The sequence below is a fragment of the Bidens hawaiensis genome, unplaced genomic scaffold, assembly GCF_021521415.1.
Source record: "Bidens hawaiensis isolate Kalapana, Puna unplaced genomic scaffold, B.hawaiensis_p1.1 tig00053855_1, whole genome shotgun sequence".
In the NCBI taxonomy this organism is placed as follows: domain Eukaryota; kingdom Viridiplantae; phylum Streptophyta; class Magnoliopsida; order Asterales; family Asteraceae; genus Bidens; species Bidens hawaiensis.
The window spans coordinates 86,295-109,084 of NW_027506272.1; the positions used below are offsets into that span (position 1 = coordinate 86,295).

A 22,790-nucleotide genomic window follows, 5' to 3' on the forward strand; every position below is an offset into this window, starting at 1 on the left:
TTAGTTTGTTATATCAACTATCACTCTCTAAAAAATTATTTGTAGCTTAGTGATATAAAGATGCAGTAGTAAGTTTGTTTCTTCAAAGCAAGTGTTCTACTCACATCAATACATCATGAATATTAATGCAACATTGGTTCTACTTTTTATGATTGACAAGTATGAAAAATTACTTCAACAGTTTTTTATAATTTAGTATTGATGTAAAAAAATAAAGGATGGATAGGATGTAGTAGTTTTTTCAAAAGTTTTAATTAAAAGTTTTGAAGATAAAGGAGTAGATTGAATTATGTTTGATGGTGGTCGAGTGGTAAGAGAGAAACATGGTGTTTTAAGAGACCATGTTTGATTTCTGCCTCTATTATTTAATTTCGGCGGTATCTGGTGATGATAAGAGACTAGGCGAATAGCTGAGTGCAGGGGCGTAGACACCTTTTAGGGAACGGATTCGACAGAACATGTACAAATGTTTTTTAGTGTTATATATACGTGCATTTTGCGATCGCATCCAGAGAAATTTCAACATCGAACCCGTAGAAAAACCAAACTTATATGATATACAATCGACCGTTTGTCCCTCAAAACTTTCCGAACCCGTAGCAAAAAATTTCTGGCTACGCCACTGGCTGAGCGGTTGCACTATCGTACCTTCGGGCGAGCGTTCATGAATGTTGACATTAGGTGAGGGTTTTCCATGGTTCTAAGGCGAGGGTACCCGGTAGCCCATTTACATGATTCATTGGCCGTTAAAAAGAAACAATTGAATTATGTTTGTAGAAAACTAGTTTTTATCTCCCGTATTACAGGAGTTGTTTTACATTATTCGTTTACAGTATTTATGTAATTTTTTGGATTTTAATTTTATTTATTGTAAGGAAGTTAATATAATAATATATTTAGGATTTCATGATAAAAGGGTTTCACAAATAAATGAGATTTTATAACCAGGTTTGAAAGCTATCTTGGTTTGGTGAGATCCGATATCCGCTTATTTTTATTATGAAATTGTTTCTTAATTATAAATAACATTTGTTTTTTTTTAAAATCATATATTAATTTTAATATATCTCTATTTTATAAGATTTTCACATCAAATATTTGGTTATATTAATTTTTAATTTAATAAGATTTTATAACATGTTTAAGTGCCACATGAGTTTGGTGAGAACACTCTATTTACAAACAAAACAATCTGTTGACTTGAGAAGAAACGCGAATCAACCAGAAAATTTTTAAAAGTTTAGTTTATTTGTATTTAACTTAGATATTGATATAAAATGTAACATTCGAATGCAACTTACAAGAAAACTTGGGGAATAAGAAAAAATAAATAAAGGCGTGGAATAAGAATTGACGAAGACGAGAAGTCTATTATTATTAACGTACCTTTTCCACACTTGTCTTTTCCCATTACTATTAATAAATACTAATAATAATAATAATAATATTATTATTATTATTTATATATATAAATCTATTATAAGTAACTAGTTCATTATCACTCAAGAGTATTAGTAACCGTTTCTTTAACACGTACAAACTCTGCATAATAGATTTTGTGTGTTTGTTCATCTGCAACAATGGCGGCCAAGGATCACGTGGAGGAGATACGGCGGACGAAGTTTTCAATCGGCGGAGAAGCGAATCCGTTGACGGAGGATCTTCATCAAGCCGTGAAGAATCTGTCAGCTGAGCTTTACGCTAAAGATGTTCACTTCCTTATGGAGCTTATTCAGGTCATTTATTTATTTTATTATTATTATTATTATTAACCTAATGTTGTTTATACATTTTGTTTCTGCTACGAGTTTAGTGTTTCAGGAGTAATTTTGTTGCCTGTTACTCAAATACTCTTCATAATGCTTAATCGGATCGTTAATAAACGTCAGCTCGTTGAACTTACACATAGCTCGAGCTTGACTGTTTCGAGCTCTATTTTCAAAGCTCGAGCTCAGCTTAACTTACAAAGAGATCGAGCTTGAATCGTTTTGAGCTCGCCAGCTTGGCTTTTTTCCTATTTATTAATTATTTCTTTTTAAAATTATAATTATTTATTAACATTTTTTTATTATAGTTTTATGTATAAAATAATATTATATTATTTAGTTCTTTTTTTTAATTGTTTCATGACATTATATATATTACTTAAAGATTATGAAGTATTTATTTAAAACATTTGTATAGATTACATGCTTGTTTAGACTCGCGAGCCAGCTTGAGCTCGGGCTCGTTTATTAAACGAGCTTATTTTAGACTCGAGCTTGAGCCCAGGCTCGATTAAGCTCGGCTTGATTGAGCTTTTTAACGAGCCGATCTTCAGGTAGCTTGCGAGCAGCTCGGCTTGTTCACAGCTTTTATGTGGTGTGAAATTAGTACATAGAAGTCAAAATGAGAGAACCTAAAAATACACAAGGCTTGTGAAGGCTTGTTCACGAGCCTAAACAAGCTTTCGGTAAAAGGCACAAGCTCGATATTAATTGAGCTTTATTTGAGGCCCGGGATCGATTTGTTTCGAGTTTTGTATAGATCCGAGATCGAGTAGCTCGTGAACATGTCGGCTCGTTTGCACCCCAGCCCAAATACAATCGGTGCAAGCATTACTGTATTAGATTTTTATAACATCGTTTCCATGTATTTTTTGATATTTTTTACGGAACCTGCACTGACATCAGAGTGGTCTTCAGTTTATACTTTCACTCATTTTCAGTGTTGATATATTTTTTACGGTACCTAGTTCCATTGTGAAACTTTTTGTCCTGTAAATTTGATGATGATTAACTTTTGATTGAATGATTTTGCAGAATGCTGAGGCAATGAGTATCCGGAAGGAGTGGATCCGTCCCTGGAGTTTGTTATAACGTCAAAAGATATAACAAAAACCGGAGCTCAAGCGACTTTGTTAGTTTTTAACAACGAGAAAGGGTTTTCACGTAAAAACGTTGAATCAATTTGTAGCGTGGGACGGTCTACGAAGAAAGGGCTTCGTAAGCGTGGTTATATTGGCGAGAAAGGTATTTTTATATTTCATTGTTTACGCAATAATATTTTTGTCAATCTTATTGTAGTGTTGAACAAGTTTAGTTTCTCTTTTGACTATAATATGATTCTGTTTTAGTTAGAATTTCATATTATCTGTTTATGCATTTAGGCCTTATATTCTGTTGGGCTGGGTTGTGTTTGTTTTGGGTTAGTCGGGTGAAGTGGCGGATTCAAAAACTTATTGTAGGGGGCAAAATTTGGGTCGCTCGAAATGGGCCTGGTAAAATGCAATATTTAGATAAAACAACATAGGTGTATTTTTTTATAGATTTTATAATAATAATATGAACAAAAACAAAAAATAAAAATAGAAAAACAATCTAACGAAAACAAACAATTTAATTTGAATAAAGTAGTTAAAGTGAGTTTCAAAGGAACTAATATAATTTTAAATTAAAAACTGAAGTTTTTGACACCCAGTGATTAATTAATTCATTTGTAACATAACCTTTAGTGTGGACCTATCTGCTTTTGAAACTGCATAAGTATAGCAATATACTGTCTAAAATCTTGCTTTTGTAGTTTGGCCACACATCCTTCTTAAGCACTAAATCCGCCACTGAACTTGGGTGTTCAAAGCCCACTTGATAACCAAACTGATTATTGGTTCGCATTAATCGTGTTTGTGTTAGTTTTGTTGGGTTTTTGGGGTATGGCTAACCTGAATTAGTCAAATTGAAGTTTTTTTTTATCAGTATCTGTTAATTAAGGTGCTGTAGATCAGAAGTATTCTGTTGTTATTAAACAGTCAAATAATAAACAGTGTTCAAAGTGTCTTGAGTTTGTTTAAGAAACAGTTTGAAAAGCGAAAGGCACTCGAGTTTAAAGCAAAAGTCCAAAACAGGTTTTAATTAATGAGTTTATAAATTATAATATACTGTAGTTGATGTCAAAAGTAAAGAATTCAAGACATTGTACATTATTTGATGATGTACAAACCTACCTTGACCAAACCGATAACTGAACATTTGAACTGGCACTACTGATGTTTTAACACTTAACACAAATTTTAATCTGAAACCTGTTTAACCGAGAAAAGTTCAGTCTAAGGTTAGAAATGAATTGATGGTTTGTTTTTTGGTTTTAGCAATCTTAAAGTCAGTATGAAAGTAAGTTTCTTTAAAATGATAGTATATTTGCTATCAATGGATTAATGATTATTCATATAGAAAATAATCGTTAAAATGGTGAGGATTTTGGATTAAGCAGCTTCTTGTAAAATTATTTATGATATGATCTTAACCTTACATAATTTTGTACCATGTGTTTATAGATATACAATCACTTCTCCAATAGAGGAACATAATTTTGTACCATACATATTTTTATAGATATGCATTTTATTTAGTATTTCTTCTAATAACGTTATCTACTTTTTCATCAGGTATTGGGTTCAAGAGTATTTTTCTGATAACATCTCAGCCTTACATCTTCAGTAACGGCTATAAGATACGCTTTAGTGAGAAACCATGCCAACACTGTAATCTTGGTTACATTGTTCCTGAATGGGTCGAGGAGGATCCAACATTGTCTGCCATTCAAAGTGTATATGGTTCGTCTACTGCTCTACCCACCACCACTCTGGTCTTACCCTTGAAGGCAGAGAAGGTCAAACCGGTGAAGGATCAGCTTTCAAGCATCCACCCTGAAGTCCTTCTTTTTCTTACAAAGATCAAGCGAGTTTCAATCAGGGAAGACAATGAGAATCCTAAACGAAACACCGTGAGTGCAATATCAATCTCAAGTGAGAAAAACTTTGTTACTTTGAAGAGCATGGATGCTGAGTCATACACACTTCATCTCACTGCGGATTTATCTGGCACTCAAGATGACACAGAATGTGGCTACTACATGTGGAAGCAAAGGTTTCCGGTTAAGCAAGAAAACAAAGTCGATGTTCGATCTGAAGTTGAGGAGTGGGTTATAACCTTAGCTTTTCCAAATGGGAAAAGGCTAAACAGAGGTGCAAGCATGCCCGGTATCTATTCCTTTTTACCAACCGAGACGGTAACAAATTTCCCATTCATAATCCAAGCAGATTTTCTCTTGGCATCGTCAAGAGAAAATATCCTCTGGGACAACAAATGGAATCAGGGGATTCTTGATTGTGTGCCTGTTGCTTTCTTAAACGCGTTTACATCATTGCTTAAGTCCTCTACATCTGCTCCGGTTTCAAGTCTTCCTAATCAGTTTAGATTCTTACCTGTCAAGGAATCTTCACATTCCAAACTGAATGTTGTTCGTGATGCAATTAAAGCAAAGCTTGTGAACGAGACTATTGTTCCGTGTGAGTCATACACGGGGCAGAAGTTGTTTCGTAAACCTAACGAAGTTGGTAGGCTGAAGCCTGCATTTTGGAGCATATTAAACAGTGCAAGGAATCAAGGCGTTAGCTTTTCAAACATATCGTCCCATGGAGCTTATATTCTTACTTGTTCTTTTGATCAAGAAGAGTATGATTCTATTTTGGATTTCTTGGAAATCAAAGCTGTAGATAATGAATGGTATGCCAAATGCATTGCTGGCTCTAATATTGTAAGGGGCATCTCAGAGGAACTCTACATGCAGCTTTTGGTATTCATAGCAGAGAATTGGTCTTCCTCATTTTACTGTACCAGCATGAAGAATATACCAATCTTAAAGTATGTCGGGATGGATGGCCAGGTGAACTTGTTCACGATTAATTTCTCTGCAAACAAACTGCTTGCTGCTGATTCTTATCCCGTCACCCGGTTGATCAACTGGAACACAGAATTCCACTGTTGTAATGGTCAGTTCTTTTTACCTTCAGCCACCCAAGAAGCTATTGGATCGTGTTTGATGAAGCACACTTTAAAAAAGTGGTTTAAGGACGAGGCGAAGGTTAAATTTGTCAGTGTTAATGAATATGCTGATAATCTTATTCCTTCACTCAAAACCGACTGTAAGCTCACTGTTGCTTATGCCCATTTTCTTTACCACTCCTTAAAAAAGAGTTACTTGGAGGTTAGTCAAGTTAGAATACTGTGCAGTAAGATGCCAATCGTTGACAGGTATGGGCAAGTAACCGTAAGAAGAGAAGGTGTTCTTGTACCTTCATATGGAAGTCGATGGGTAGAGCTGATTGGTACGAATCCCTGGACTCAACATAATTATGTTGAACTAGGAGAAGATTACACCCGGCCTTTGAGCTATTTTGGTAATTATGCTTCTGGTCATGATCTTGTTACGTTTATGGGATCTTATGTTGGAGCTTCTGATGTTCCTTACCTCTCTCCTCCGAATGCTGCTATTCCTACTCTGTCTTCACCTTTGACCAAACCAAATGCACTGTTACTACTACAATGGCTTTATAATTTGAGGTTAAGAGGAGTTAGTCTACCGAATATGTTTTTGTCATCCATCAAAAATGGCCCTTGGCTAAAAATCTCATTAAGTGGTTCTCCGGGCTACAGGGCACCTTCAGAGTCGTTCATGCTTGACTCATCAAGCGGGAGTATAAAGATGAGTTGAAGAAAGTTGGTGTGCGGTGTGATAATAAAGAAGCGTGTGAATTCATTGGTGAGCGTCTCATGTCACTTGCAGCTTCTGGAAAGCTTACTCGTGACAATGTTCTTTCAATCTTGAAATTTATTCAGTATCTGGGAGCACATTATATCTCAAGTACTGCACTAGTTAACCGAATCAAACAAGGAAGATGGGTTAGAACGTGTAAAGGTGATATGATCCCAGACAACTCTGTTTTGTACAGTTCTGAATGGGAGGCTGCTTCACAGTTAAGTGACATTCCATTCGTTGACGGAGATTATTATGGTGAAGAAGCACTTTCTTTCAAGAAAGGGTTAAAATTGCTGGGCGTTGTGGTTACTTTTGATGAGAGTTACCAGCTTGTTTTGGACAACCTCAAGTCTTCTTACTCATTGACTTCATTGTCGTCTGAAGCTATGTTACTGATGTTAAAATGCATGCAGAAGTTAAACTCAACAAATAAGTTCGTGCAAGCAGTGAAAAACACAAAGTGTAAAGACAAACTTGGGCTACAGATGTCCATCTGAATGTTTTTTTGTAACTTCAGAAACTGGGTGGGGCGGTCTTCTCCAGGTCTTTGGGTCGTTCCCGATTGTTGATATAAACTTCTATGGAAGCACCATCCTTACAATGCAGAGAGAGTTAAAAACAATTGGTGTCATGGTTGATTTAGAAGATGCAGCCAAAGAATGTACCCGCGTGTTTAAGCAACAAGCTTCGTCATCTTCCATCAGAAAAGAAAATGTTCTTACGTTTCTGGAGTGTTTCAGAAAGTTGAAGATGTCGAAGGTCAAGCTTCCAGAAGATTTCAAAAAGTGCATACGCCAAGAAAAGTGGCTAAAAACTAAACTTGGTGATTACAGGTCACCAAATCAGTGCATTCTTTTCAGTGCAGAATGGGAACCAATTTCACAAATATCTATCCTTCCCTTCATTGATGACAGTAACTTCTATGGCAGTAGGATTCATGATTATCAAGTGGAGCTGAAACTGTTGGGTGTAACCACCACGTTCAAAGATGGTGCTGAGTTTGTTGCTGCTGGACTCTTCTTCCCCGAGAGTTCAAGTAGCATTACTCCTGCAAGCGTTTATGCTTTGCTTGATTCTCTGAAGAGACTAAGAGAAACTGCATCGGAGATTCCCGCTAAGTTTGTTGAGAAACTGTCCCAGAAAAGTTGGTTAAAAACCCATTTTGGGTACAAACGTCCGAATGAGTGTTTGCTCTTCTACAAAGACTGGGATAGTTTCTTGGAACGTGATGATGGTGCGTTCATTGATGAAAAGTTTTATGGAGCTCATATTGTATCCTTTAAACAGGATCTCAGTTTTTTAAAAGTGGTAACTGTTATTAACGACGGATGTAAGCTGGTTGCTAGTTACCTTTACTCTCAAACCAGTTTTGAAAAAATAAATCGATTCTACATTTACTTGTCTGAGTTTAAATGGGTGCCTGAAGAAGATGACAAGAAGATATGGATACCAAGAGGAACCGATAACGGAGAGTGGGTAACACCCCAAGATTGTGTTCTTCATGACAGAAACAATCTATTTGGTGATCAGCTTTATGTTTTGGATAAGTTCAAGTATGAGACGAAAATTCTTGGATTTTTTGCTGATGTTTTTGGTGTGAAAGTTCATCCGTCTGTTGAAGACTACTGCAGTCTATGGAAGAAATGGGAAGACTCAGATCGGTTAATTACTCACACCGAGTGCTGTGCTTTTTGGGAGTTGGTGGTTAGAAACTGGAACTCAAAAACAGAGGAAACTTTTAATAAAAGCTTAAACAAACTTCCTGTATCATCATCTTCTAATTCTGATGGTATTATTCTATCAGATAAACATGACGTTTTCATCGGTGATGATCTTTTCTAAACGGATCTCTTTCAAAGCTGTTCTCGTCCCATATTTGTTTGGTATCCTCAACCAAGTTCCAAAACTCTAACCCGAACTAAGCTTGTGGAAGTCTACAACAAGCTCGGTGTTCGTACCATATCAGAATCTGCTCAAAAGAACTTATCTGAAGTTGACCAAGTGAAGTCGGTACCCGTTAATTCGAAAGAAAAGATTATGAAAAGGGGTTTGTTGAAACTGATTCTGGGGTTTCTATCTGACCCAAGTCTTAATCTTGACGCTGAAAAAAGACATGAAGCTGTTAACCGCATGCTGAAACTTGAAGCTTTTGAGACGGTTGATCCAATGACCGTGAAGTATGGTTTATCTTTGTCTTCTGGAGATGTTATGAACGTCGAAGCTAAAAGAATGATCCGTTGGGATAAACAGAATTCCAAACTGTATATGCAGAAGAGAGAAGAAGGCGGTGGCTTGAAGAATGTGCTAGAACACGCGTCTCATTTTGCTGAAGTGATAGCTGAGGGTATGTTGTGGGAGAATGAGGAGGTTGTGCCACAGCTTTCAGAATTGATAAGGTTGGGTTATTTGGTCGAGTTTGATGACGAAGCGGCTGAGTTCCTCATGAAGATTAAGAATCTTCAATTATTTGTGGAGGACCATGGCTACCTTTCTTCCATATTTTCATACTGTTAAGAGGTATGCCATTTTTATTCTTCCTTTTTATTTCGTTAATTGTTAAAATAAAGATTCGGTTCTGCAATCATGCTTGCATATAGGTCGATTTGGGTAAACTCATATTATGTAACAAGACACATTTATAAAACCTGCTAAATATGTAAAATGTATTGAAATTGATATCTAACGGCACATTTGTTTTGGGTAGAAGAGATTGTATATAGGTCGATTTGGGTCAACTCATTATATAACAGGTATAAACAAGACACATTTATAAAACATGCTAAATATTTAAAAGACTCATTTGACCCATTGTTTGATTGGATCCTGCTAATGAGTGCTAATTATGTCATATTCTTTGTGCTTGGTTTTGAAATGCAGGAGAAAGTATAATGTGATCTGAAGATTATGGTGGCGTGGTGACTTGAAGCTGCTTTTATGTAATCTACTTTCTTTTAATAATATGCGCGGTATTGCTCTTCTATGTGGCCATGCTTTGTTTCGTTCCACGTCTTTTGTTTCAGTTAATGTAATGGAAACGATGCGAATCCTTTTGAATTCTGTGGTATTAAGTATGGTTTTAGTGTTTTTTATTTTAACCGATTGAAATTTGTGTCGAGCAAAGATTTTTAGTACCAAAGTTATGCACATCAATGGTTTATATTTAGTTTGGTTACAAGTAAAAACTGAAGAGTAGAAAATTTGATATGCGAATTGCATTTACGACAAACGGTTTGGTTTTTCAAGTTACAGGTGCATTTCGGTTATCTGCTGGCCCAGTTTTGGGTGTGGATAAGTTGTAACATCATATTAACTTATGTCAAAAACGACACAGTTCGACTCTAAATAAACAGCACGTATTTGGCTTAGAGCTTAAAAACTGTTTCGAACTTTTGTTGTAACTTCGAGTGTTCTTCAGTTTTCACATAATTTCTCTTATCAATTTCTGTTGGGTTATTAGGTGGTGACACCTGACTAACCCAAAATCATTTTCTAGAAAAATCCCCACTTAGCTAAAAAGAATTACAACTTGAATTGTGCTTTATCATTAATATAATCAAATTGTAATTTTATTCTTCGTAACATTTCGTCATAACATGTATTTATTTAAAATAAAATGGTTAGCGCGAATGAATAACAAAAAAAGGTTGTAATTTTTTTTGTAACATTTCAGCATGATTGTTGTTGAAAACAAAAATGTTCCTACCAAACAACATTAGTACTGTTATTGATTTTATTTGAATCAGCACCCACGTTAGTTTTTATAACTTTTGCAGTTATGTTTAATTAATTTCTTTTCTAGACATCATAGATTTTGTTGAAACAAAGTTGTTTTTAAATACTTTTTTTATATCGCAAGCGCTGGTATCGTACAAGTATCGATGGCAAACTAAACTGATTCTAGCTTAACAACATAGATACCATATAGATATTAAACCCAATTCAAATATTAACCACCCTTAATATAAAAAACTTATAAAACAATAATAAAGCAATAATAAAAAAAATAAACAAAAAGCTATAAAGAGTAATGTACAACTTTTGTTTTGAATCGGTTTTGTAAAAAACAATAATTTAAATTAAATAAGAACGGTTTTCAAAAACACTTTTTTGAAGTATTTGGAAAAAAATGGAACGGAAAACAAATATGTAAACTTTGTTTTTTTCTTTTTAATTCATTATTTATTATCTTACTTGCATTAAATAGAAAATAATAGAGATTATCTTAACCCAAGGAATGAGAATTGTTGATTTAAACAAAAACACGCATTTTAGAAAATACCTTTCAAACTCCCTATTTTAAGTAAATACTTTTCACCCCAACCCTATTTTGATAAAAAAAAAACTCCGTTTATTTTTATTATTAAACTTCAACTAAGAAATACAAGTTTTTTTATTTACTTAATTTTATAAAAAGATTAAGTTATCAACTTATATATAAAAATCTCATTAAAGTATGCTTAATTTAAAAATATCAAAACCTATGTTACATGTAATAATTCTTATTATTAAATTTCAAGTAACAAACACATCTTATATATTAAAAGATTTTCCTAATCTCTGAGTGTTCTTTAACTAAATGTATACGTTATGTTAAAAACAATTTATCTATTTAGAGTATTTGTATTTTTCTTGATTATATTAGTTCACAAATATTTTAAAACATCAATTAATGGGACTTAAAATCACGATATCATTCTTCATAACACCTAATAAACGTAATGAAGAAATAAATATATTATACAACCAACACGACTAGAAAAGACAATAATGTTGACCAAAGACCCAAAAGCAATACTATAGATAATTAGAAGCAAAGAAACCGGCTTTGCAAATTGCAATAAATATAAAATTGTCACAATTTTAGTGTGGACGTGAGAGTATAATCGGATTAGCAAGCTATTAAATCAAAACAAAAATTTTTTTCATGTTGAATAACACAAGAAGCAGAGGGATGGTGACTTTGCTAGATTAAGTACTTGAGTAAGCAATTTTTAATTTAGATCAATTGATTACGTGTGGTGATAAGCATAAGTTTTAAATAAAACATAAATGAAACATATTTTTAGAAAATGTGTGGACACATTCACACTTCATATTGTATCAGCATACCACCAATCAACCCATAATCTCATAACCTCCTAACATTTTGCTTGGAAATAGAAGATAACCATTTATTTAATTTTAATTTTGATTTTTGTCTAGTTTTTTTTAAAGAAATAAATAGTTATTTTCTGTTTGGCATAGACGATTCACATGAAGTATAACTAAAAACATGGGATTTTTGAAACTCCGCATTCATTTAAATAATAAAGATAAAGATAACATACCTAAGTGAACAAAAACAAACAAACAAACACTAGCAGAGGAGCCCGTGCTTTGCGGCGGGTCGTGTGAGTGTATTAACGATGACGTTTATGTTAGCAGGTGTATCCACAGGATCAGTCGGATTAGTAAACCATATTCAAGAAATGGATAAGTTATACCATTTATTTATTTAATATACATATAAATGTTTATGAACCTTTAACTAAGATAGTACCATAAACTTATTTATAGTAAAACTAATTGAAAGTACTTTTATTAGGATAATTTTTTAAGTTAAAGAAAAACTAAACAAGTTTAATGTTGTGGAGTAACTCAATACATTAAAAGGTTTAACACGTTTATTAGACGAGCTCCAACAAAAGGTCGAGATCTCTTAAGACCGACTGAATTCAAGCTTTACCAAGTCGGCCCTGAGTAACTCGCAAGCAATCCGGCTTGTTTAGTTTTGTATCACAATGGTGGTACCATGAATAATGGTAGGTGGTGATGGCAAAGGAGGACTAAATACACTAAAATCAATGAATCTAAACTTAAACTCGATTCAAAATCCATATAGATAAAAGTTCCTTTTGAAACCAGTGTAAAAAGCAACTACCAAACACAGAAACTGTATTTTGAACCAATGATAGGCATATTAAGTTAGTAGATCATTACAAGCTTAGTGTGGGTCCCAAATAGAAGTGCAAGACAAAATGTAATCAATAAAATGCCTCAAACATACACATTGGAGGTTCCTGAAACTCTCAACAAACTTTCCCCATATAATATCTATACATGTTTTCTCCATCAAAAACTGTTTGACAGCTGATAACCAAAAGCGTACAACCAATAAATGAATCGAAACAGATAAATTTTGCAAACAATTATCATCACCAATATCATCATATTACGTGATGCTGTATACATGTAACTTGTTTGAAGATTTATTCTATTATGTAGATAAATTGTGTCACAGTTGACTTCTTCAAGTGAGAAGTTGTTGGTTTGGTAATATTGGTCACAATTACTGTATGGTCACTTTTGAGATTAGCCATCATGAGCTTCAGTATACGCATTGTTGAAAGTGTTAGGGCCTAGATAATAGGTTGGTCGATGTAGCCTTATGTAGTGACCATTTCCTGACAATTCACATGCAACAGCCTGTTAGGATTAGTTTCATCCTTTCGAGTTTGTGTCAGGTTACCTCGTTTAACACCCCAACCATATTAACTTATGAAATAAAAACTCGACAGGTCAAGCTGGTCATGTTCGGGTCATTTTGTTAACTTGTTGGGTCTTTTGGGCTAGGATGTTTAGGCCAGCTGGGATTGGGTCCAAAGGGGTCACAACAATCTAACTAAACAAAGAGTCAGGGTTAGAGGTGCATAGGCTCCGATTTTCTAACCGGTTACTAACCGATTTTCAAGACACTGGCTACTACACGATTCAACCCAGCGATTACAAACTTTTTTGTATTATTGAGCTCGGAAACCGGTTAGAAACCTGTTAACCAAAACTTGTTTTTAGGTTATTTTTAATTTTAATTATTTTTTTAAACCATTTTTTTCCGGTTAACAGGTTCTGTTATACCCGGAAGCGGTTAATTAATTTACAGCTGATTAGTTCGTTTATTCTTTATTCTGCTAAAAGCCTAGAAGCATTATTAAACTATCAAAAGCTGAAACAAATTATCGTCACTGAGCATATTTTTTTACCAAATTTGATAAAAACAAATCTCTATATGCTTCATAACTTATAAAATCTTTCCAACAGCTATAGAACTCATCAAAATTAAAAGGTAAAAGAGTTCCACAAGTTCCTTATTATTATTATTATTATTACCCATTTTAAAGATTACATAATATAAGTTAGGACTGTTCACGTTTCAATTTGAAACCGTGAAACATCCCAAACCTACCATCGGTTTGGTCTTACAATCGGTTTCAAAAATTTCAAAGCGTAACGAATGGTTTGGTTTAAAGTTTCAAACTCTTAAAACTGGACAAAACCGGACCGGACCGTAAGATTTTAATATACTTCAATTTTTTTGAAATATTTTGTATTACAAGTATCTGTTTATTAATATGTATATAAGTTTTGGGAAATTATGAAACTGGTTAAGGTTAATTTCCATTTGAAGTGTAATTAATTTGCAGCCCATTTAGGCTTTCTACAGATTTTACCTCCTTAAATGACACCAACGGTTCAGTTTTGTTTTTCAATATAAAAGAACGTTACTAATGGTTTGGCCTAAAGACCGTCAAAACCGGACCGTGAACACCCCTGATATGAGTCACTTTGGTTTAACTAAATTATATGACTTTGTTTATCAAATCATCAACAATTGAGCATTAAAGAATATAAAAGACTTCCAATAAAAATATATAAGCAAGGCATGTTCAGGTTATAATGTGTACCTGGAAACCATAAATATCAGCTTCCATTTCAGCTATTAATGAACATGCCATCTTTACCTTCATTTTTTGTTGCAGCATCCTACATAACAGGGACATACACACCTCAATAAGTCAAATAAACATATAGGATAACAAAATTTGATACCCCTTCTGTTGCATATGAGGGGAGAGCTTCACTGCTTATATCATCTATCAGGTAGCACCATCTGCCTCAATCTCCTCGTCGTCCTCCTAAAGCTGTTAGTTATTATGGGTTACAAAAAGATCAGACGCGAAGAGTAATACTGGAAAAACTAAAAACTATAATCTAAAAATACAAGAACGATGACATACTGGAAAGGGAAAAAACAGCTGGTAACTTCAAGAGCACCTCCAAAATCTAAGCCAAGAAGTTGTCCAGTCATGTGAGAAGATAAAAACTCAGTGCAGTGTTTGATGATCTTCATATCACCTGTTCATAATGTCAACTTACAGTTTAAAATACATAAAAACAATAACAATTGGCCGAATGTCATTAATCCTTCTATGGTACTATTTCTTAATCTTGTTCCATTATGACTTTTACAAAACAAATAGCAACAATCAACAAAATAAACAAATTAACTTCATACAGATTAAACACATACAAGATAATCTTCAATATATCAATTTACAATTTAATATATATCAAACTTGATAACAATTAGTCGAATGTCATGTACGCTTATATAGTTCTATTTGTTAATCTTGTTTCATTATGACTTGTACAAAACAAACAACAACCAACAAAATATACAAATCAACTTTATAAAGTTTAAACACATACAAAACCTAAAAATTATGATTAAACAAAATCACAAACTTGAATGAGATTCTGTAGCTGAGCATCATCTAAATGTAACTCTCCTCATAAAATTCCACATCAGAAAACATTATCCCATCCTGCTAATATGTAATAAATAAAGCACTCAATTCCACATAAAAGAATAATGAAGGAACCAAGAGAGACTTAGCTAGTGAATAATGATCACCAACTAACTATCTTCAATCATTCCTTACATATAAAGTCCAATATTAAACTTTAGTAATTAAGGAGGTTAGCTACTGTTATGATGAAAAAAAATCAAAATAAAAAACGTAAGATATTACATTAGAAACCTGGAAAATTCAATTCAATTGGTTGATCCAGATTTATGGAACATAACAATGAACCTGCAACTTTGATTTTTGAGTAGATATAGATGCTGAATTTGGAACATGTACTAAATCAAAAGATGAAATGAAAATAAAGAAATCCACTGAACATCATTCATCAATTGAAACTTAGAACCTGATGCTACCGAGATGCAATCAAAAAGAGGTGCCCTTGTTGAATTCAGGGCTTAAATTAGGTTTTATTTGAAACTGAATTGGGTATTCAATCGATTTTAAAATGCATTCAGTTGGTGATGGTGAACGATTCGCCCAATTGATGATGTATTTATTTTTTATTGCAATTAAGGTTCGCCGGAGAGTGCATTAATGCCGCCAGAAGGTGAATGTAACGTCGATGAGGACGTACCACATTTAATTTTAGCGGCGTCTCATCATAATTGTTTAACAGTGTCTTGAAATGCTCAAATTACAAATCGTTGGAGGCAGTAGAACACTGATATTAGCCAGAGACTTAAAATGCATTTAATATACCGGTGTCTCACCGGGAAAGTATCAATTACCATTTTGTCCTCGTTATATGTTTTATAGATAATATATAGATATAGATAATTACACTATGAGCCTACCTCATGAAGCATATATAATGGACCTGTAGTTAGAATAGTAACCGTTTTAATTTACCGAAGCATTGGAAAAGGCTTGACGAAGACGAGGAGTCCATACCGACGTAGCTTCCCCACTCTTCATGTTCTCTCTTATTTATTTACACACATTATTATCATTATAAATTATTTCATTTGTTTATAAATCGATTAAGTTGATCACTCTGGAGTATAACTTACTAACAGTTTCTCATACATACATACAAACTGCAACACACACAAACTGTTCTGCATACCTGCTGTGTTCGTTCATCTGCAACAATGGCAGCCAAGGCTCATGTGGCGGAGATACGGCGGAAGAAGTTTTCGATAGGCGGAGAAGCGAATCCGTTGACGGAAGATCTTCATCAGGCGGTGAAGAATCTGTCAGCTGAGCTTTACGCTAAAGATGTTCACTTCCTCATGGAGCTAATACAGGTTGTTATTTATCAATCGTTATATATTAATAATTGCTATGCTATTGCTAGTAGTTAGTTTGCTTAATCAGTCGTTATTATTATTTGTTTTACGAACCTAATAGTGATCTGCAATACTTAAATACATGGTGAACATATAATGCTTGTGAGAACTTGAACGAATGAAGTAAATTTGTACCAAGTTTCAATGTTACCAGTATTCGTTTTTCACGTTTCCAGTATCGGTACCATACTCTATCGGTATATCTATTGTAATCTTTACTTTCACTCAGTTTTGATTTATGTATTTTTTTTTGGTATGGTACCGGTCCCATCGTAAATTTGTAGTTTTCAAAATGAAAACCTTGTTACATAATTCATTGTGAAACTTTCAGCTTAATTAACTTCTGATTGAATGATTTTGCAGAATGCTGAGGACAATGAGTATCCAGAAGGAGTGGATCCATCGCTGGAGTTTGTTATTACATCAAAAGATATAACAAAAACCGGAGCTCAAGCGACTTTGTTAGTTTTTAACAACGAGAAAGGGTTTTCACGTAAAAACGTTGAATCAATTTGTAGCGTGGGACGCTCTACGAAGAAAGGGCTTCGTAAACGTGGTTATATTGGCGAGAAAGGTACATCTCTTATTTGTAATTGTGTTCACCTAACTTATTTTTGATGTGTGATATATTTTTGTCAATTTTGTTAGATTGTCTTGATGTTAGATTCTCTTTTGGACTGTAATATAATTTTGTTTTCAATCAATGAGTTTATTACTTATATATATACTATATATCAGGATTTGAGTGTAAAACTGAAGATTTTAAGACAATGTAAATATCTTGAAGGTCAAAGAATGTCAAACCCCTGATTGGGTCACTCGAACCTACCTTGATTAATCTAATAAACGAACCGCGTGCTCATTCAGTACTAGTAATGTTTAAGACATGTTTTAACCTGAAACCTGTTTACTCAAAAAAATCTGGCCTAAGGTTACTAAATTTGAATGTGCTCTTATTGTTGCTAGTTAAGTACTCTTTTTAAATGAGACTTTACTTTCATATATGTTATGCATCTCATTTACCTCTGTTGATACATTGTCTATTTTTTTCATCAGGAATTGGGTTCAAGAGTGTTTTTCTGATAACATCTCAGCCTTACATCTTCAGCAACGGCTACAAGATACGATTCAATGAAAAACCATGCCAACATTGTAATGTTGGTTACATCGTTCCTGAATGGGTCGAGGACGATCCAACTTTGTCTGCTATACAAAGCGTGTACGGTTCGTCTACTGCTCTACCGACTACCACCCTGGTCTTGCCACTAAAGCAAGAGAAAGTCAAACCGGTTAAGGATCAGCTTTCAAGCATCCACCCTGAAGTCCTTCTGTTTCTTTTGAAGATTAAGCGGCTTTCAGTCAGAGAAGACAACAAGAATCCTAGGTTAAATTCTGTTAGTGAAATATCAATCTCCAGCGAGAAAAATTTTGTTACTTTGAAGAGCATGGATGCTGAGTCCTACACACTTCACTTACTGCTGATGTTTCTGACAATCAAGATGACACCGAATGCGGCTACTACATGTGGAAACAAAGGTTTCCAGTGAAACAAGAAAACAAAGTGGGTGTTCGATCTGGAGTGGACGAGTGGGTTATAACATTAGCTTTTCCAAATGGGAAAAGACTCAACCGAGGTGCAAGCATGCCCGGTATCTATTCCTTTTTACCAACCGAGACAGTGACGAACTTCCCATTCATAATCCAAGCAGATTTTCTTTTGGCGTCATCAAGGGAAAATATCCTCTGGGACAACAAATGGTATCAGGGGATTCTTGATTGTGTGCCTGTTGCTTTCTTAAACGCGTTTACATCATTGCTTAAGTCCTCTACAGCTGCCCCGGTTTCAAGTCTTCCTAATCAGTTTAGATTCTTACCCGTCAGAGAATCTTCTCATTCTAAACTGAATCTTGTTCGCGACACAATCAAGAAGAAGCTTTTAAATGAGACTATTATTCCGTGTGAGTCATACACGGGGCAGAAGTTGTTTTGCAAACCCAATGAAGTTGGTAGGCTGCATCCTACATTTTGGAGCATATTGAACAGTGCAAGGAGTCAAGGAGTTAGTTTCTCCAACATTTCATCTCACGGAGTTTATCTTCTTACGTGTTCTTTTGATCAAAAGGAATATGATCCCGTTTTGAAGTTTTTGGACATCGAACGTGTAGATAGTGAATGGTATGCCAAATGCATTGCTGGTTCTAACCTTGTAAAGGGCGTTTCAGAGAAACTTTATATGCAGCTTTTGGTGTTCATAGCAGAGAATTGGGTGTCGTCGTTACATAATACCAACATCAAGAACATACCATTAATCAAGTATATCGGGATAGATGACAAAGTGAATTTGTTCAAAATAAATGGTTGTGCAAACAAGCTGCTTGCTGCTGATGATTCTCGTTACATCTCGTGGTTGATTAATTGGAACTCTGAATTCAACTGTTCTAATGGTCAGTTCTTTCTTCCTGCTGTCATGCAAGAAACGTTAGGATCATGCTCGATGGAGCAAACTGTAAAAAAGTGGCTAAAGGAGGAGGTGAACGTTAGGTTTGTTAGTGTTAATGATTATGCTGATGGTATTATTGTCTCACTCAGAAGCGATCGGAAGCTTGCTTTTACTTATGCACATTTTCTCTACCACTCGTTAAAAAAGAGTTACTTGTTAGCGAGTCAAGTTAAAAAACTGTGTAGTAAGATGCCAATTGTTGACAAGTATGGGAGAGTAACAGTAAGAAGAGAAGGTGTTCTTGTACCTTCCAAAGGAAGTCGGTGGGTAGAGCTGATTGGTACGAATCCTTGGACTCAGCATAATTATGTTGAGCTCGGAGAAGATTACACCCGTTCTATGAACTGTTTTGGTAATCATGTCTCTGGTGAAAGTCTTGTTTCGTTTATGGAAACTTATGTTGGAGCTTCTGATGTTCCTTATCTTTCTCCTCCTAATGCGGCTATTCCCACTCTTTCTTCACCGTTGACTAAAAAAATGCGTTGTTACTACTACAATGGCTTTATAAATTGAGGTTAAGGGAAGATGGTCTACCGAACCTGTTCTTGTCATCCATCGAAAACGGCCCCAGGTTGAAAATCTCTTTAAGCGGTAGTCCTGGTTATAGGGCACCTTCAGAGTCGTTTATGCTTGACTCATCAAGCGGGAGTATTTTACAACACGGATCGGTGCTTGTTGATATCCCGTTGGTAGATGTAAAGTTTTATGGCGATGAGATAAAAAAAATACAAAGACTAGTTAATGATGGTTGGTGTGCGTTGTGATAACAAAGAAGCGTGTGAATTCGTTGGTGACCGTCTCATGTCACTTGCGGCTTCTGGTGAGCTTACCAGAGACAATGCGTTTCGATATTGAAATTTATTCAGCATTTGGGAGCTCATTACATATCTAGTAAGGAACTTGTTGACCGAATCAAAGAAGGAAGATGGGTTAGAACGTCTCACGGGGACATGACACCAGACAACTCTGTTTTGTACAGTTCTAAATGGAAGGCTGCTTCACATCTAAGTAACATTCCATTCATTGATGGGGATTATTATGGAGGCGAGATACTTTCGTTCAAGAAAGAGATAGAACTGTTGGGCATGATGGTTAATTATGATGAGAGTCGTTACCAGCTCGTGTCTGACAACTTAAAGTCCTCATCTTCGTTGACTTCTTTGTCATCTGAAGCCATGTTACTGTTGTTAAGATGCATACAGAAGTTAGAATCATCAGATAAGCTGGTTCAAGCAGTTGACAAACTTGGGCTACAGATGTCCATCTGAATGCTTTTTGGTGACTTCACAATCCGAGTGGAGCGGTCTTCTGAAGGTTTTTGGGTCGTTCCCGGTTATTGATGAGAAGTTCTATGGAAGCTCTATCTTATCAATGGAGAAAGAGTTGAAGAAAACTGGTGTCATGGCTGATTTAGAAGACGCTGCTAAAGAATTTACTCGTGTATTTAAGCAACAAGCTTCGGCATCTTCCATCAGAAAAGAAAATGTTCTTACGTTTCTGGAATGTTTCAGAAAGTTAAAGAAATCGAAGGTCAAGCTTCCAAAAGATTTCAAAAAGTTCATACACCAAGAGAAATGGCTAAAAACTAAACTTGGTGATTACAGGTCGCCAAATCGGTGCATTCTCTTTGATGCAGGATGGGAACCAATTTCACAAATATCCATCCTTCCCGTTATTGATGAACAGTTTTATGTCATCGGGATCCGTGATTATCATGTGGAATTGAAACGGTTAGGTGTGATTACCGAGTTTAAAGACGGTGCCAAGTTTGTGGCAGCTACACTTTTCTTACCCGAGAGTTTAAGTAACATCACTCCTGCAAGCGTTTATGCTTTGCTTGATTCTGTGAAGAGACTTAGGGAATCTGCATCAGAGATTCCCGCTAAATTTCTTGAGAAACTTTCCCGGAATAATTGGTTAAAAACCCATTGTGGATACAAACGTCCGAACGAGTGTTTGCGACTGGGATGGTTTCTTGAAACGTGATGATGGTCCGTTCATTGATGAAAAGTTTTATGGATCTCGTATTGAATCCTACAAGGATGAGCTCAGTTTTTTAGAAGTGGTAACTGTTATTAACGAGGGGTGTAAGCTGGTTGCTAGTTACCTTCACTCTCAATCCAATTATGAAAAGATCAACCGATTCTACAATTATTTGTCTGAATACAAATGGGAGTCGGTTGATGAAGACAACAAAAAGATATGGATACCGAGAGGAACTGATAACGGTGAGTGGGTAACACCTCAAGAGTGTGTTCTTCATGATAGAAACAATCTATTTGGTGGTCAGCTTTATGTTCTGGATAAATTCAAGTACGAGACGAAAATTCTCGGATATTTTTCGGACATTTTCAGTGTGAAGGTTCATCCGTCTGTTGAAGACTACTGCGGTTTGTGGAAGAAATGGGAAAATTCAAAAAGTCAGATAACACATACCGAATGCTGTGCATTCTGGGAGTTTGTGGTTAGAAACTGGAACTCGAAAACAGAAGAAACTTTTAATAAATGCTTAACAAAACTTCCTGTGTCATCATCTTCTAATTCTGGTGGTATTATCCTGTCAGATAAACGTGACGTTTACATTGGTGATGATCTTTTCTTAACCGATCTTTTTCAAAGTTGTTCCCGTCCCATATTTGTTTGGTATCCTCAACCAAGTTCCAAAACTTTAACCCGAACCAAGCTTGTGGAAGACTACAACAAGCTCGGTGTCCGTACTATATCAGAATCTGCTAAAAAGAACTTATCTGAAGTTGATCAAGTGAAGTTGGTACCCGTTAATTCGAAAGAAAAGATTATGAGAAGGGGTTTGTTGAAACTAATTCTGGGATTTCTAGCTGGTCCAAGTTTTAATATTGACACCGAAAAAAGACATGAAGCTGTTAACCGTATGCTGAAACTTGAAGCTTTTGAGACGGTTGATCCAATGACCGTGAAGTATGGTTTATCTTTATCTTCTAGAGATGTTATGAACGTCGAAGCAAAAAGAATGATCAGTTGGGATAAACAGAATTCCAAACTGTATATACAGAAGAGAGAAGAAGGCGGTGGCTTGAAGATTGTGCTAGAGCACGCATCTCATTTTGCTGAAGTGATAGCTGAGGGTATGTTGTGGGAGAATGAAGAAGTTGTGCCGCAGCTTTCTGAACTGATAAGGCTGGGTTATTTGGTGGAGTTTGACGACGAAGCAGTTGAGTTCCTCATGAAGATGAAGAATCTTCAAGTGTTTGAGGATAATGACTACCTTTCTTCCATATTTTCTTCCTGTTAAGAGGTATGCCATTTTTATATTCTTCCTTTTTATTGCTATTATTGTTTTGGGTAGAAGAGATTGTATATAGGTCGATTTGGGTCAACTCGTATTATACAACGTGTTTAAACGAGACACATTTATAAATCCTGCTAAATATTTTAAACAGGTCCCAATTGATATCTTTCTAATCAGCCAATTTGACCCATTGTCTGATTATGTCATATGTCTTTGTGCTTGGTTTTTGAAATGCAGGAGAAAGTATAGTGTGATCTGAAAATTATGCTGGTGTGGTTACTTGAGCTGTTTTTATGTAATCTACTTTCTTTAATAATATGCGGTATTGCCTTCCTATGCGGCCATGTTTTGCTTCGTTCCACGTTTTTTATTTCAGTTAAATGTAATGGAAACGATGCTTCTATCTTTTGAATTCTATGGTATTATATGGTTTGTGTTTTTTAATTTTTACCATGGAAATTTTTGTCAAG

At 35.1% G+C, this 22,790-nt stretch overlaps 3 protein-coding genes across 3 annotated transcripts; all 3 read left to right on the top strand.

Moving 5' to 3' along the window:
- The first annotated feature begins 1,495 nt into the window (after window positions 1–1,495).
- LOC143617323 (protein NO VEIN-like) lies at window positions 1,496–18,055 on the top strand. Its single transcript, XM_077089919.1, has 4 exons — window positions 1,496–1,736; window positions 16,916–17,126; window positions 17,609–18,008; window positions 18,052–18,055. The coding sequence occupies exons 1-4, from the start codon at window positions 1,581–1,583 to the stop codon at window positions 18,053–18,055; spliced, it is 771 nt and encodes a 256-aa protein (XP_076946034.1). The 5' UTR covers window positions 1,496–1,580.
- A 6-nt stretch (window positions 18,056–18,061) lies between these two features.
- LOC143617325 (uncharacterized) lies at window positions 18,062–20,289 on the top strand. Its single transcript, XM_077089921.1, has one exon. The coding sequence runs from the start codon at window positions 18,075–18,077 to the stop codon at window positions 19,563–19,565; it is 1,491 nt and encodes a 496-aa protein (XP_076946036.1). The 5' UTR covers window positions 18,062–18,074; the 3' UTR covers window positions 19,566–20,289.
- On the top strand, window positions 19,797–22,701 carry LOC143617324 (uncharacterized). Its single transcript, XM_077089920.1, has 5 exons — window positions 19,797–19,872; window positions 19,929–20,256; window positions 20,309–20,968; window positions 21,006–22,326; window positions 22,558–22,701. The coding sequence occupies exons 1-4, from the start codon at window positions 19,797–19,799 to the stop codon at window positions 22,321–22,323; spliced, it is 2,382 nt and encodes a 793-aa protein (XP_076946035.1). The 3' UTR covers window positions 22,324–22,326; window positions 22,558–22,701.
- The last annotated feature ends 89 nt before the right edge of the window (window positions 22,702–22,790 follow it).

Excerpts from the sequence above, each read along its gene's own strand:
- LOC143617325 (XM_077089921.1), top strand. The coding sequence starts at position 18,075 with ATGTGGAAACAAAGGTTTCCAGTGAAACAAGAAAACAAAGTGGGTGTT.
- LOC143617324 (XM_077089920.1), top strand. The coding sequence starts at position 19,797 with ATGGTTGGTGTGCGTTGTGATAACAAAGAAGCGTGTGAATTCGTTGGT. Across the intron at positions 19,873-19,928 it reads CATGTCACTTGCGGCTTCTG|CTCATTACATATCTAGTAAG; the intron begins GTGAGCTTACCA and ends AGCATTTGGGAG. Across the intron at positions 20,969-21,005 it reads AAACTTTCCCGGAATAATTG|TGTTTGCGACTGGGATGGTT; the intron begins GTTAAAAACCCA and ends CGTCCGAACGAG.
- LOC143617323 (XM_077089919.1), top strand. The coding sequence starts at position 1,581 with ATGGCGGCCAAGGATCACGTGGAGGAGATACGGCGGACGAAGTTTTCA. Across the intron at positions 1,737-16,915 it reads TCCTTATGGAGCTTATTCAG|AATGCTGAGGACAATGAGTA; the intron begins GTCATTTATTTA and ends ATGATTTTGCAG. Across the intron at positions 17,127-17,608 it reads TGGTTATATTGGCGAGAAAG|GAATTGGGTTCAAGAGTGTT; the intron begins GTACATCTCTTA and ends TTTTTTCATCAG.